Genomic DNA, 15,548 nt, shown 5'->3' on the forward strand with positions numbered 1-15,548 from the left:
AATGTTGCAAGGTCAGGTGTTTATTTCTTCACTCCTTGTGCAGTCAGCACACATTGATTTTGCTTTTGTGTCAGAATGTGACACTCCATTTGGTTGGGGTCTGTTTTATACCTTTACATTTATCTTCCTGAGAAGGAACCATATGGCCAGTTTTTCTGTGACCAAATATCAAAGACACAGATAGAACAGTTTTATATCTTAAGAATTTCACGAAGAGTATTTGGAATAATGTAAAATTTTTTTCCTTTTAAAAATTATTTTTAGTTGACAAATAGTATTTGAAATTGTATATATTTGTGGGGTACCTAATCATTGTATGTGTTGACACATAAATAGTAATGAGATAAAGGTAATTAGCAGGAATCACGTTTGAATTCATATGATCCATACTCTCAGGACATCTGCAGCCTGTGGTTGCTAGAATGACCATCACATTCTTTTCTTTCATGTAGAAGAGAAAAAGCGCCATTGAATTCCTCCTTTCCCTACTATGAAAACAAAACTTTGAAGTAACAGGGCAAGGTGTATGTGAGATGAGCAGAGAGCAGAGTTGGGACAACTTTTGTAGGGACATTTGGTCTTCTGGGCTTCTGTGGCTTTGGAAACCTGTGCCTGAGAATATCTGAGAGCCCCTGCTTTCTTAAGGGCTATCTCTGCTGATATTTAGAAGTGAACCCCAGAGTTCAGGGTAGAAAGGAAGAGAGTCAGAATTGTTTATGGCAACTTTTCATGGTCTAGTAATGCAGCTGTAAGTCACTTCATCAAATCTTGATTTCTTGTCTACTTAACCAAAATAAAATGTAGCTAAAGAGTTTACTAAATCTCTGATAAAAAATATGAATATGTTTTTATAACTTCTAGATTTAAGGACAATTAAATTTAAGAAGCCACCCCCCCCCATAACTTTAATTCCTTAGACCCAGGTTAAGGCACCCGGCCTGACAGTGAATGTCTATTGACAACATCCATGTATTTGAAGACAGAATTGACTATAGATGGTACCAGGAAGTCAAGGTCATGGACAGCTATCTTGGGAGAAATCTTCCTCATGAAGCAAGTTTTCCATTTAAAGATGAAGCATGAAAATCAACATCTATTTTATAGAAAATAGGAAATATTTAATATATATATAAATTTATTTGCCCTGGCAATTATTTATTTACAATTGATGATTGATGCCAACAATTGAGGTAAAAATATACATGAGGTATAAATATAATATTTAAATGCAATATCATACTTTATTTCCATTGGCAAGATAACAATGAATAAAATACTGTGGTATTTGACAAATAAGCTTGATGCATGGTTTTTTTCTCCTTTCTTTCCCTTTTCCTTTTTTTAAAAAGATGCACCGTGTTGTTATGCAGCGGTGGTGTGATTACTTTGTGCACAAAAACCAAAAAGGTAATTTGAAGAGAGGGAGAGTCAGAAATACAATCACATTTGTTTTTATTCTATTTTAGGGATCTTCTAGGTCCTTGTTTCTGAGTGTGGTTTTAGGCCAGCAGCACAGGCATCCCTGAGACTCCTTACAAATGCAGAATCTCAGGCCAGCCCAGATTACCTGGAGCAGAGTCTGCAGTTTCACTAGATCCCCAGGCAATTCAGGTGCATGTGAAAGCTGGACAAGCACCTCTCTGGGTGATCCAAAGCCACTCATCCTTGTGTGCTTATCACATTTTCCAAACACGTCGGATCCCGTCTTTGGAGCAGGACCAGTGTTTAGCTAGATTAAACTTCACTAGAGATCTTGTTAATGCATATAAAATAATCTGGCATACATGGTTTCATTTAAGATGTTATGGCAGAAGTGACTTTGTTTTGCTCACAAAGCATTGCCCAAATGGAAAATTACGGATTTGCTGTTATCTTCTTAGGTAGATATGGGAATAAAAAATTCCTAGGTCATAATTCAAACTCTATGATTTTTCTTGCACCATACCAAACTCATAGAAAGCGTTTTTATTCCTCTCAATAAAATAATTGCACATTGCTAACAGAAACAAACATTATATAAATGCATATAATACAAAGAACCTGAAAACACTCATTTGCTTTTCTTTTTTTCCTCCAATTCAAGTTGCTAAATCATATCAATCTCTATTATAAATGACCAAAGAAAATCTCTCTCCCTGAAATCAAACACACAATAAGTTACCTTTCTCTCCAGAACTGCTGAATTACAATAAGAAGCACATTAGATCCATTAGCAGGTGGCTAAGGGGAGTCAATTTGCTTAGTCTGTACAGTAATAAATAAGGTTGGGTCAAATGCATAGGTAGCTTGGACTGGCTAGTGAAGAAACAGAGAAGAATTAATAAACCAGATTATACTTTCTAAAACTAATCAAAGAATATAGTTTTGGTCTTATGTTGTTAGTTAAAAACCCTGTCTTTCAGATTGCAAAAGTTTAATGAATTACATTTTAAGAGCATCCTACACATAGCAAAATATGAATTCCCTGAAGCTGTAATGATCTAGGAATTGAACGGAATGGCCATCATCTCCCTTCATGTTGTGGTGTCCAGAGTGGAATTCAGTGCAATAAGAAAATACCAATTAACTGTGACCAAATAGGCCACTGGTCAAATAGAACGACAACTTAACAACATGATGAAATGAATGTATAAAAACTTGAGACAACACAGGGGCTCCCTTTGGCTGTGAATAAGTAAAGGCTATCGTATTCATCTTGACTTGGGGGCTGTAGTGGTGGGCGTGGGAGTGGGAGGTATTGCTTCTGTTTCCGTCATTCTCACTGACTCCAGTGGTCCGTAGCTCACTGAAATTGCATCTCGTTGGGCCGAGTGGCAACTCCTCATCTAGCCTTAAACTTGGTGATGACTTCTCACCCCCTGCTTTGCTTTGAGGAGGAGTATTCTTTCCCTGCTTCATCCCAGAATTCCACTCTCAGTTTTTGAATAACAGAAACAAAGCATCAACACGTAAGTCCCCTTTAATGTTATTTTCCTTTGGTTAGCTAATCTTTGGTTAGACATCAGGGCATGTTCACACCTTGGTGTTAGCAGCAGGTTCTGCACAGCTTACAGGACAGTAGAGAGATGGGGCCCAGCGCCACTTGGAAAGAACTCTGTGAGGACGGGACTCACTGAGTCAGACACCATCCTTTTCAAAACACACAATTCTATATAAAATTGGTATTTTACATATATACAGTAAAGATGGAGATATACACACATATGTACATATGCTATACATACATTTATTTACAGTTAAGTATACGCTTCTTAGAAGCCTTTAAATAGCAAATTAGGCAATGCACAAGGAATAATCCATTTAATTTTAAGCAACATAGATAAATGTTCTCACTTTAAAATTATATTAGTAGGGATGTAGCCATCTCCAGGAAGGCTAGGAAAGTTCTTGGAAATTCTTGCATCTCCAGCATTCCAGCTTCTTAACGTTTCCATTTTTAGGCATTAACCACATCCGTCGGTTCCTCTTTCTCTTGCTTTCTCACGTGCACACTCTCTACCATACGTGTTACTTTAGTTTCCTCTTCCCTGAGTTGGATGTCACACTGGGGAAAACTCAGATTTTAGTTTCTGGGCCCTCAGCAATGAGGGGCTGGAAAGAGTTTCTAATCCTGGCAACTTCCGCTGCACACAGATGTCCAAAGCCTTTGCTGTACCATTCTGGGGAGTGACCTCTGTGGGGAAAGAAATCAGAAAGGGAGTGGGAAAGTTATTTTTCCAAATCACAGCAATTAGTCATGGTGGACAGGGCTGCCCTTGGGCCCCGATGACTGGTGCACCTGCAGACAACCTGGGCTGCCACCTCCAGGGGCTCAGGACCTCATTCTGTCATCAGAGGCCTTGAACACGTCCTGGCTGCCAAGTATGCATGCCGTCTTTTCAGAACTCATCAGGTGCTTTAAAATGATACCAACACCTCAGGGTAAAGTGAAAAGATTCAGATGAAATCCAGAATTTACTGTGAAAATTCCGTTATGCCTACCCAGACCAAGAACTGGGTTTAGCACATGAATGCCTTGAGGGGATTGGATTTAAGTTAATTTCTTCTCAAAGAACTATCAGAGGGAGCAGCAAAAGGGGACAGGCATAAAAGAAACACACAGTCGGGGGCGGTGGCTCATGTCTGGAGTCCCAGCACTTAGGGAGGCCAAGCCGGGCAGATCACTTGAGGCCAGGAGTTTGAGACCAGCCCAACCAACATGGCAAGGCTCGGTCTCTACAAAAACATACAAAAATTAGCTGAGTATGATGGGGGGGACCTGTAGTCTCAGCTATTGGGAAGGCTGAGGAGGGAGGATCACTTGAGTCCGGGAGGTGGAGGTTGCAGTGAGCCCTGATGGCACCGCTACACTCCAGCCTGGGTGACAGAATGAGACCCTATCTCAAAAAGAAACATAAGAGAAGAAAGCTCTGATTTACTGAGTATCTCCTATGTGTCAGGCTCTGTTACTGGTGTGTGTTTCACGGGAGAAACAGAAATATAAGTGGGCTTAAAACGGAAAATAAAGAAAGGCAAAGGGCTGCAGGAGAAATGTCAGAATTTCAGCAAAGGGGGAAAGACAGAGGGGAGAAAACAATGAAACAAGAAACCAAATCAGGGTGACATCCCTGCTGGATGTGCCACTGGGGGACTTGGCACTTACTTCAGGTCTATCCTGCAGATGTGAGTGAGTCTCGACTTGCCAGAGCCACACGGTTCTATCAAGTACTGTGAGTCCATCACCACCGCTCGCACGCCACCCAGGAGCTGGGCTTCCTCGTGCTCCACAGAGAGGGACACCAGGGTACACGTTCCTTTGGGCAGATCCGTCTTCCACATCCTTTAGCAAAACAATCCGCAGATCAGTCATGACTGAGGGAGGAAGAAAAACCTGAACACACAGCTAAGGTTTGTGCTGATGTTTTCCTGCCAATAACCTGGGCTCCGCTTCCAATTCTAGTGACTTGGATTAAGGTGATGGTTTTCATAAGCTTGTGTAAAGTTTATAGAGAGAATTTCAAAGCAAGGATCTCAGCTCTGGTACTTTGAGGCCAGACACGGTCTTGCGGCTTTCCCATCTGCATTCGGAACCCCCAGCCCTGCTGGGCTACAGAGACTCCTGCCTATTCTAGAAGAGGTGGTTTTACAGTTTAGGAATTAGAACTCACTCCTTCAATTCATTCAGCAGACATCAATTAAGCACATAAATATGCCAGGCTCTGAGAAGCCACCACGGACATAAAGATACACACAGCCCAGGAGGAAAAACTGACAACTCTAAGCAGAATTCTAAAAGCACCGGGGCAAGTGCACTGACAAGGTTATGCACGGAGAGCTCTGGGATCACATGGAGCGGGGCTGCGGGAGGAATATGGAGAAGGCTTCCTGGGAGACGTGAACTGGTACACTTAGCTTGAAGGAAATGAAACATATGTGGGCCTGCTTATTGTCTTCAAATACGTGAGCGGCTCTTGAGTGGGAAAAAAAATGAATATAGTTGATTTGGCTCCAGAAGGCAGAGATAGGAAGGTGTATTTCTGTGCAGGAGAGAAACACTGTCTAACAATGTGCACTGTTCACAGGAGAAATGGGCTGCCCTGGGAGGCAGTGAGTTCGCTGTTCCTGGAACTATTCAAGCAGGTTGTGGATGGGAGTCAGGAGCTGTGCCAACATCTGTGTACCTCTAACTTCCCTTTCTACCCTAGAGATCTATAATAATAGATTGTATTATTAGAATTCCTGGCTGAGTGCAGTGGCTCATGCCTGTAATCCCAGCACTTTGGGAGGCTGAGGGGGGCAGATTGCAAGAGCATCCTGGCTAACATGGTGAAACCCCTTCTCTACTAAAAATACAAAAATAATTAGCCGGGTGTGGTGGCATGCACTGTAATCCCAGCTACTTGGGAGGCTGAGGCAGGAGAATCGCTTGAACCCGGGAGGCGGAGGTTGCAGTGAAATGAGATTGTGTCATTGCACTCCAGCCTGGGCCACAAAGTGAGACTCCATCAAAAAAAAAAAAAAAAAAAAAAAAAAGAATTCCCATTATTTACTCCACAAATTCTATTCCTTTACTAAGTCATCTCCTCCATGACTTCACCCTGTCCTTCTACACCAGGAAGAGAAATGATGATATGTGTGTGACAAGAACTTGGGAATAAGCAAGCCCCACACAAATGCTCAGCAACTTCCATGCTGTGACCACTCTTTTCATGAACGATGACGTGATAAATCGTGAAGACTAAAAGCTGTGGCGATTTGTACGGATAAATGGGAAAATCTTCAGCAACTCTCAGTGGAAGCTTCCAAGGAGCTAGCAACGGGTGTGACATGAGAGACAAATGTGGTGATCCTGAAAGGTGACCAGACTCATACATGCCAGCCTAGAAGGGAAGATGCTCTGAAGACACGATGCATGTCAGCCTTGTGCCTCCTCACCACACCTGTCACTTTCCACCTTCTTGTATCCGACACATAAGGAATTCCTGTTGGCAGGAACCAGATCTGGTTCATTGCTAACTCGTGGAGGGCTGCACCTCTTCTCCTTCAGGGCCTCAAGGCCTCACAGTCCACCCCCACTTCTTCAAGTCTTGAATCAAAATTAGTGCAGTGAGACCGCCCCCTGACCATTCTATTTAAAATTCCATCCCTTACTATCTCCCTATCTTATTCCTCCCAGGATAAGTTAGCCCATCTCCCTTTCTTACTTGTTATGAACCTTCTTTTCCCAGTGAAATACAAACCCCAAGAGAGAAGGAGAATGGTTTGCTGCATTCACGCGTCATACCCAGAGCCTATTACAGTGCCTGGCATGTGGGCATGATGGAACGGAGCACTAATACATAGCAGGCTGGTGTGGTTGCCGGATGGATGGAAGGAGGGAGGTTCCACACACAGACTCAGGCCCTCAGCCTCCTCTGAAGGGAGGGAGGAGCATGCTATGGGCTATGGCATGAACCCATCCCCATGGCAGCCATCCTGCAACAGCTCTTCAACTTGCCGCTTGTGGAGTGAAAGCCTGAAGTTTAATTCCACCAGATGACTAATGTCCTAATAACTTTGGTAATATGCCACCCTTATAAACTGTCTGCATTCTCCACCAGGACCTCAAGGAAGCAGAGATAAATACATATATTTAGGGAATATTCACCTTTAAAAGTCAAGGTTCCAAGGGCCAATTCCAAAGTCATAAAGAGCTCATGTGAAAAGTAACCTTTAGTTTGCCATCAAAACTGGTTTCATAAAGGAAGTGTTTTAAATACACATTTGGGAGTTTCACAATAGGTTCCTTTTACATTGCTGATCTGTGACATGAGACAGGGTTTGCCAAGATTTTTCCATAAAAAAAGATATATTGATCTAATTACTTTTTAGTCAGGTTCTTTAGTACCCTTGATTTCTGTTCTTGTGGATGCAATACTGCATTTCTACTGTGCAAACTTTCTATCATTGGTTGAGCATCCCCTTCCAAACCCCGAGAGCAGGTGTCTGAAACTCAACCCTTACATCAATCAGAAGCAATATTTCCTTGGCAGAAACAGAATCAGCAAGCGTTTCTGGATCTCCAGGGCAGTGCCAAGGTTTCTGAGCGTGGTAACCAGCTATAAACATCTGAAGTTATACAGATGACTTCTGATGTCATACCTACTCCAGTCTCGACAGTTACACACACTTTCCCACGGGGGAGAAAAGCAAGATCAGAAGAAAAGCCAGTGAGATGCATTTGCATAATTTGGCAGAAAGCGCTACTGGACACACAGCAGCTTTTCTGGGCTGTATGTTCTGAGGAAATGAACAATATTTATGGCCTAATAAACTGTGTCCTCCACAAGGAGAGGGGCCATCAGAGTGCCCTGGCAGAGCTGTAGTCTGGATGAAAAGATGCAGGAAATCCGGCATTAACATGGAAAACTCAGCTGTCACTGAGGGAGACAAGAGCCGGCTTGGTGTTCCCCGTGGAGGCTGGACTTCAGTAGGAGATCCCAGGAGGTGCTCACATCTGCAGCTCACATCCCACCTTTGGAACAGAACATCATAAACCTTGAGTCAGGCTCACCTGAGAACCACGAAGTCTCTGGAAGGATGAGGGGCCATGCTGTTCAACACGTACTGGTAGATTTCTGTTTGTCGGTCTAGACTCTCCACAACCTTCCACTGCACAAAGTCCTCATCCCAAAGGTGCCGCTCTCTCAGCACACGGTTCAGGACCACCGAGGGGGGCGCTTCCACCTCCACAGAAGCCTTCCACAGCTTCAGCGGGTTCCCGTCACCCACCTTGGGAAAGACAACATCAGAAGCTGAAGAGGCTGTCTGGGATATGGGTCCAACATTTTTTGTTTGGGCTTTTGGTTTTCCTACCATACTTTGCTGGGTGTTCGAAAACCATCACTGATTATGTAAATTGAAAGTGACGCTACATACCTCGGATTTAACATTTTAGTCCTTAAGCTGAAAACAAGAATAATGCGGCCGGGCGCGGTGGCTCACGCCTGTAATCCCAGCACTTTGGGAGGCTGAGGTGAGCAGATCACGAGGTCAGGAGATTGAGACCATCCTGGTCAACATGGTAAAACCCTGTCTCTGCTAAAAGTACAAAAATTAGCTGGTTGTGGTGGCATGTGCCTGTAATCCCATCTACTCGGGAGGCTGAGGCATGAGAATCAATTGAACCCTGGAGGCGGAGGCTGCAGTGGGCCAAGATTGTGCCATTGCACTCCAGCCTGGTGACAGAGCGAGACTCAGTCTCAAAAAACAAACAAAAAATAATGATGACGATAAAAATGCGCATCACCAACATGCATGGTGGTTACTATGTGCCAGGCACTGTTCTAAGTCATTGTTTTTTAAATTAGCCTTCTTCCGACAGTGGTACTCTTACAACGTCCATTTTGCAGATGGGAAAACGGAGGCACAAAGAGGTGTGTGACTTGCCCAATATTACACAACTAAGGGGTAGAGACAGGACTGGGATCCAGCCATCTGGCTCCATATTCTGCCCTCTGATTATAGGCAACAGATCTCTGGACTGAGTCTTTGAGTGGTACATGTGCCTTAACTGTGCCAAGCCCTGTGGACACTACAGCCATTTTTCAATGCAAAAACAAATGTCTGATTGTTAGCTGTGGCTTTCTGGGGGCGATCTTTCTCCATGCCCTGAGATTACCTTTTTGAAAGCAAGGTCTGTATTGTCGGTGCTGGTACACGTGACCCATCCTTTGAACTTCTCCTTGGCTTCTTTCTGGAGGCCCTGGATGAGATGGTTCAGGTAAGTGTGGAAAGTTGCCCCACTCTCCTCCAGCTGTGTCCCCAATTCTTTCAGGGTTGGCACGTGGATCTCAGCCTCCACATATGAGTTACGAGACTGGGCCACCAACTCGTGTGGAACCTAGACCAATGGATGCACGAAAGAGCAACACACTGAGCCAAAGAAATGCCGAGACTCAGAGAAAGCAAAGCCATTTCACCCACAACCTGGCTTGGAGCCACGGGCCCAGGGCCCTAGGGACGGAGATGTTTTTCTAAGATCACTGCCAAGGCCAGGAGGGGCCTTTCTAACATCAGGAAATACACATATGTTTCTGAGGCTGTATTTATGATTCAAAACATTGCAATGACTTCCTCTTCATTCTTTCCATTTCCCTTCTATTTTACCTCCAATGTCTTTTTATTCAATTCGGCAAAATGTGGGCTCAGACTTTACCCACTGTGAATAAGACTTAAAACAGATAGACTTGTGAAGGGAAACATCAAACATGACTTGGGCATAGCTTGACTTTTTTAGCACACTTTTCCCATTGACAAATGCCAATTCTATCACAAAAGTATGCCACAAGTCTGGTTCACTTACTTCTTTTACATGACTGTGGCTGTATTCATAAGCTGTCACTAGTTCTTAGCAACAAAGATTGCTCAGTATCACAAACACACTCACACAGATGTTTAACCTAATCAAGTCCCAAGGTGAAATCAAACAGAACATAACTGGCTGACTGGCCTTGAACCTGACAATGGCAGGTGATGCAAATGTTTGCAGGAAAACCATCAGCACAGTAACCCCGAGTGTCCTTATCAAAGCCTCAATTGTATAGCTAGCTCCTCACCTTTCTTGGAAGGAAAGACCAGAGCTATAGCGTATACTATTGTCATTATAAAATCAGGAACAAACAGATAGAAACTGCAAATGTAGTAACAATCCCAGGCGTCTTATCTAGTTCCAAGAGCTACAAGGGAGGCGGAGGTTCAAGCCTTTTGCTCACCTCAAAAAGTCTGTCGCATTCCATGATCATGTGCGCAAGCCCCTGAGCTGCTGCCAGATTCTCGTTGAGGTCCTTTTGATCTGGCTTCCCGGTGGCATATTTCTTCTGTATGACTCTGCAATTGAATGTGAGTGTGCAAAGAGGATCCCACACCAAAGAGCTTGTCACAATACCAAACTCATCCCTTTGGTTTTCTGTTTATACACAGATGCTCTCCAGATCCCATGCTTTGGCGTTTCCAAATAAAAACAATGATCACATATCTTAGATATTCTGAATCAGATTAACAGTCTGACAGATCACAAGGAAAAATCTTGGAAAACTAAAAGGTCAGGAAGAATGGTGGGGGAAGAAATTAATCTGTTTTTCCAAAGTTTGAAACCCCCTAACTGCAAGCTCCTGTGCTTTGGTCTTAAATATAGCCTTTTAAACTAAAGATTGTAAAATACTACTTTGTGAATGTTTTCCTCCTCCCTCACACAGACAAAACAAAACTCAGGCTTTCTGGATCAAAACTGGCATTCTTCAATGCTAGCTCAATAATTCTATGAATCTGAGCCCTGTGAATTAGGGTGCCTCACAAGACTTTCTGATTATGAAGAGTGTTTGACAAATCCTGAAGTTGAAATGTAGCATGAGACACATTTTATCTATCTATAATCTAGTATCTATCTCTATTATCTACCTATCAATCATCAATTTATCTCTCTCATTATCATCTGTCATCTATTATCTATGTATCATCTATCAATCTATCATCTATCTACCTACCTACCTATCATCTGTCTATCAATATATCCATTCATATGTATCTATCTATCTATCCATCCATCCATCCAACCTGCCTTATGAACTGTGGGGAATGCCTGCTTTGGGATTACTGCTGTTGCTGAGAAAAAAAAACCCACCGTGGAGAGCTTTCTTTCTTCAATAAATTAAGATGAAAGAGGGAGGGGGCCAGACACACTGCCAGGTTCATGGGCGTCATCTGATTCTCTTCCACTAAGTTGACGACATCATTCAGGAAACACAGGAGCGTCTGCAGGACCTCCCTGTTCTCATCGGCCAGTAGCAGGATGGTGGCCTGCACAGCCTGCAGCCGCTGCTCTTTGGGGACATCTGAGGAAAAGTAGATGCCAGGTCATTGGAGGAGCAGTCACAGAAAGAGCCAGCTGGGAGGCATTGCATAAGCTCTACCTTCCTGGTATGAAGGCACACTCAGAGTCATCATCAACAACCAGAACAGCAGGGAAAGCACAAAGAAGTCAGTAATTGCTGAGGGCTCACAGCGCATGGGAGGCAGAGCTGAGTCCCGACCCTTGCAGTTGAACTCTGGGACTGGCAGTCTTGATGGCCAAGCAGGGTTTAGAAAGGGGCACCACCATCCTGGCTTTTTGTATTCTGAGCAATAAATCTGCTTTCAGAAGGCTTCTGGGTGAAGTTGGTGATTAGGGCTCTGTCAACCTGGTGCCCCTCTTGCCCATCCTCCCTGCCAGACAGCTTGGGAAGCCCCTCTTAGGATGCCCAGGGCCCCATAGGACATGGTTGGAAAACCACTGTGTTAGGAGAACAGTAGCCTCGACTTGCCTTTTTCTACCCCTGGCATCCAGGCCATAATGCCGGTGCCATGCAATTCACCAGGTGGGCTTGAGCTGGTGGGCTCTCTGACCTCATTCCTAGAGGGCCAGCTTCTCAAGGGGAAGCCTGGCATATCTTCCTTTTTCCTACAAATCCCCCAAGGCTTGCTTTGCAGGATGCCTGCTATGGACCTCATGTGGAGACCCAGCGTCACCTGTTCCATAATCTTGGGGTTTATGGAAATTGAGGCTGTGCTTGCGGAAGAAGAACCAGGCTGCCTAAGGTTACAGGGAATGTCTGGCCCTTCTCAGTCCCATTCCCCTTGAGGTGGTCCCTGTGGTGGGGGGTGCTGGTTATGCAGCCTTAACAGGGAATTGGTTCCAACAAGATGAGGTGAACGAAATGGAAAATCACACCAAACGAGTACTAGCGCTGCCTTCTGCTGCTCGCACCCATGGCTGTGTTTATCTAGTGATGACTTCAGTCCTCTCATTGCAAAAGACACTGTTGGAAGCTCGCTTCTGTCAATACTATTGTCTTTCTTAAAATGCCACGTTCTGGAGCTGAGGTCTCCACACTAGGGTCACTGCACTCTCACGGGGCGAGGAGGTGTGCTCCTGACAGTCTCTTGAGGTGCAAAAAGAAAATCATTAGCACTCCCACGTTTGTTTATCTTTTCTTTCATCCATTAAAAATATTGAGTGGGTGTTTTTTTATAACGCAATAGTACATTACAGTATATCCAGTATATTTATATTACTAAACACAAATACACATTCAGATATTTGCTACTGGCGAGAGTACACGAGAAAAACAAACTCGGAGCTGACTGCTCGAGAGGGGTTGAGGTGTGACCTTCTGCGCGGGTCCTGGCTGGCCCCAGGGTTTGTGGTCCTGGGGGCTACCAATGCTGGATTTACCCACATTCGCATACAGGAGGCATGACGTCACGCCCCAAGGCTGGCCACATTCTGGCCCTGATCAGTAAATGCAAGTTCCTGGAAGAACCTGAGGATGCCTTCAGCAGTCTGAAACCCGTCCCCACTCCTACCATGGCCATTGTATACTGGCACAAGATATACCTGGGGTTCACAGAGAAGAGCCATTTCGTTAAAATTATAGCAAACCCATTTTCTTACTCTTGCTTGGGGTGGAGCAGAAACGGATGGTTCTCATGATTTCAAGCTTGTGAGAGGTGTTACAAATTCTGCTTGAGCTGCTGAATTGTTTTAAATATGCTGCTCTACTGTAAGGTGTCCAGTGTATATACACTGTTTAACTTTAGATTACTAAGCTTCTTTTCCATGCCAACATTTTTTCTCAGCCATCATTTTTGAAGGGTCGCCTGTCATCTCTATATGTTGTCTCAATTTCCTATCTATTCACTTGTTTTTTAACCCCTCAAAAATACTTCCTGTCCATCGTTATTATCATTTACTAAAAATGCTTGCGAAGGTCAACTATGAATACCTAAATTCAGCATTCATTTTGGATCCTCTACTCTTTTAGCTTTCTGTTATATGTCACACTGCTGCAGGTCCTGCCCCTTTCCTGGCTCTAAGGGGATGATTCTAGGTCTGAATTTCTAAGTGTGGATAATTTGCAATCACGTGGGGGTTACTGGCACCTCAAATTCAGAATCCTGTGGATTCCGAACCCTTCTCCCCTCCAATTTCCACATTCTTTCAATCATCAAGCCTTAAAGCCTATGGTTGTCTTTGACCCCTCCATCCTTCTCTCTCCTCTAGATGGGTAGGATTCAAATATTTTCATTACTCCTCCAACACTCCAATTTATTTAATCATTTGATGAAAGCCCAAGAAGTGGCATAGCTGAAAACAGAACTTCTCTGGATAGCTGGAGGAGGAACTGTTCCTCCCTGCCACAGTCGCAGTTCGGAAACTTTGACTCTAGGGTTTACGCATGGAAGGTCTTTTCTCCCATCTCCCTGCTGAAAGTTCCTGCAGGTAATCTAGAACCGTGATTAGTGTGCTGACTCCCTGGGCCTCCATGCTCGTCCAGGCCAGTGCCTCTTGTGCACCACTTCCAGATTCCTGCATCAATGACACAGTGCTGTGGACTTTCTCCCTGCGGCAGATACAAGGCTGGCCACCTAATCAACTCAGTGCCTGTTCTTCCCTTCCTCCTCATGAAGGAAACACATGTTCTGCTCAGCTGTGAGCTGCATTATACTTAGGGAAATGGGTTCCCCCCCAGACCCAGGGATGAACCAAGTGGGACTAAACCAAAACTGGCAATCCAGGTCTTCTTTCTACCGTTGGGTTTAGGGGGGAAATTGTTAACCACTTCTGCCTGAGGGGACCAAGGAAAATGCCAAGAGTTTCTGCAAGATGTATGTCCCTGATGAAACCAGACACATGGCCAAGGAGAAGCGCTGTTACTCTCTTCTTGCCTTGGAATGTGATTTTGTGAAGATGTGATACTTATGAGCTGTGACAATCATATTGTGACATTAAAGGCAAAGCTAAGAGAAGCTGACTTTAGCCCTGGCATCACTGAGCTGCGGGATACCCAACTCAGGAATTATGTGAGATAATAAAATGTACTTATTGCATAAATGACTGTTCAATGGATATTTGGTTCTGTCTTTACAGCTGAGAGCACTGTAACTGGTAAGTCCCTTAACAACACCTGAGGGTTCCCCAATACTTAATGAATCAAGCATAAGCTGCTTGCCCTAATACTCAGTGTCCCTCCAATGTATGGCTCCAGCGTTGTTTTTCAGTGTCATTTGGCGTCACTCTGTACGTTTGCCATACATGCAAGCCAGATGAATACTCTGGGCTCTCCTGACATCTGCTTATGCTATCTGCAGAGCAAGTACCCAAAACGTGTTCCTCACATGTCTCAGCCTTTGGTTGTCACTTCCTCCATGAAGCCCTCATTCTTCATCTCTCCCTCCTTGAACTTTTCTTTGTAACCTTTCTATGGAGCTTCTCCAACTTAGTTGTGTTGGAGTTATTTATGTTCATGCCTCATCTCCCTTAATTGTAGGATCCTTAAGAGAGCGAGTCTCCCATATATATGCTCCGCCATGCTCAGCATGGTGCCCGGTACAGAAGCCACGCTCTGTAAATGTTTGTTCAGCTAAAGCAAAGCCTGCTTTGATCTGGCTTCTTGCTTGTGACTCAGAAAGGGCCAAGGATATTTATTTCTTGAAAGTAATGTGGCTTTAGCCTTAGACCAGTATCAAACTTAACCCAAGAACTTGATTAAATGTAAAGACTCATATCTGATACTTCCAAACCATAAGGGAGGCTTAATTGAAAATGCAGTTCAACCTCTCAGAGCAACAACATCAAGAACTCCCTGTTTGGGCTCTAGCAACTTGAATCATTAATTTAACTTAACCTACTCACCTTGAAAAACTAATATTTACTTAGTGGGTTGCTACTTTAATCTGTTTTCACAAGTGGTTCTGATTACAATCCTTCCTGAGTTTGCAGTATCATGGACTCCTTAAACACATTTTGTACAGAATTCTCTATAGCATGGATATTCTTCAAATTGGATCAAGTCCATATCAAGGTCCATTTCAGGCATATTTTGCTGAAGACTCAAAACTCACAGCCCATGGGCCAAATGGCTTTCTTTCCCCCATGAACTGGGATTTGGTCATCAAAATAATTCATAATGTTAACACTGCCATATCTAGCAAAGAGTCACATGTCTAATTTCCTTCTTTTTTTTTTTTTGAGACTAGATTCTCACTCTGAT

The 15,548-nt window shown here is 43.8% G+C and overlaps 1 protein-coding gene across 7 annotated transcripts in view; it reads right to left on the bottom strand.

Annotated features, from left to right (window-relative positions):
• Positions 1 to 1,113: 1,113 nt before the first annotated feature.
• Positions 1,114 to 15,548, bottom strand: part of STARD13 (StAR related lipid transfer domain containing 13) — a 251,605-nt gene continuing 237,170 nt past the window's right edge. For 6 of the 7 annotated variants that reach the window (XM_017538037.2, XM_037741811.1, XM_017538036.2 and 3 more), the window contains exons 9-14: positions 11,141 to 11,351; positions 10,233 to 10,347; positions 9,140 to 9,361; positions 8,033 to 8,250; positions 4,643 to 4,819; positions 1,114 to 3,673 (exon numbers count right to left, since the gene is read on the bottom strand). In XM_017538037.2, the coding sequence (XP_017393526.1) occupies positions 3,556 to 3,673; positions 4,643 to 4,819; positions 8,033 to 8,250; positions 9,140 to 9,361; positions 10,233 to 10,347; positions 11,141 to 11,351 (1,061 nt within the window). In that variant the 3' untranslated portion in view covers positions 1,114 to 3,555. The remainder of the gene's footprint in view (positions 3,674 to 4,642; positions 4,820 to 8,032; positions 8,251 to 9,139; positions 9,362 to 10,232; positions 10,348 to 11,140; positions 11,352 to 15,548) is intronic. The other variant, XM_017538039.2, reaches the window with a different exon arrangement.

The sequence above is a fragment of the Cebus imitator genome, unplaced genomic scaffold, assembly GCF_001604975.1.
Source record: "Cebus imitator isolate Cc_AM_T3 unplaced genomic scaffold, Cebus_imitator-1.0 Scaffold108, whole genome shotgun sequence".
NCBI lineage: Eukaryota > Metazoa > Chordata > Mammalia > Primates > Cebidae > Cebus > Cebus imitator.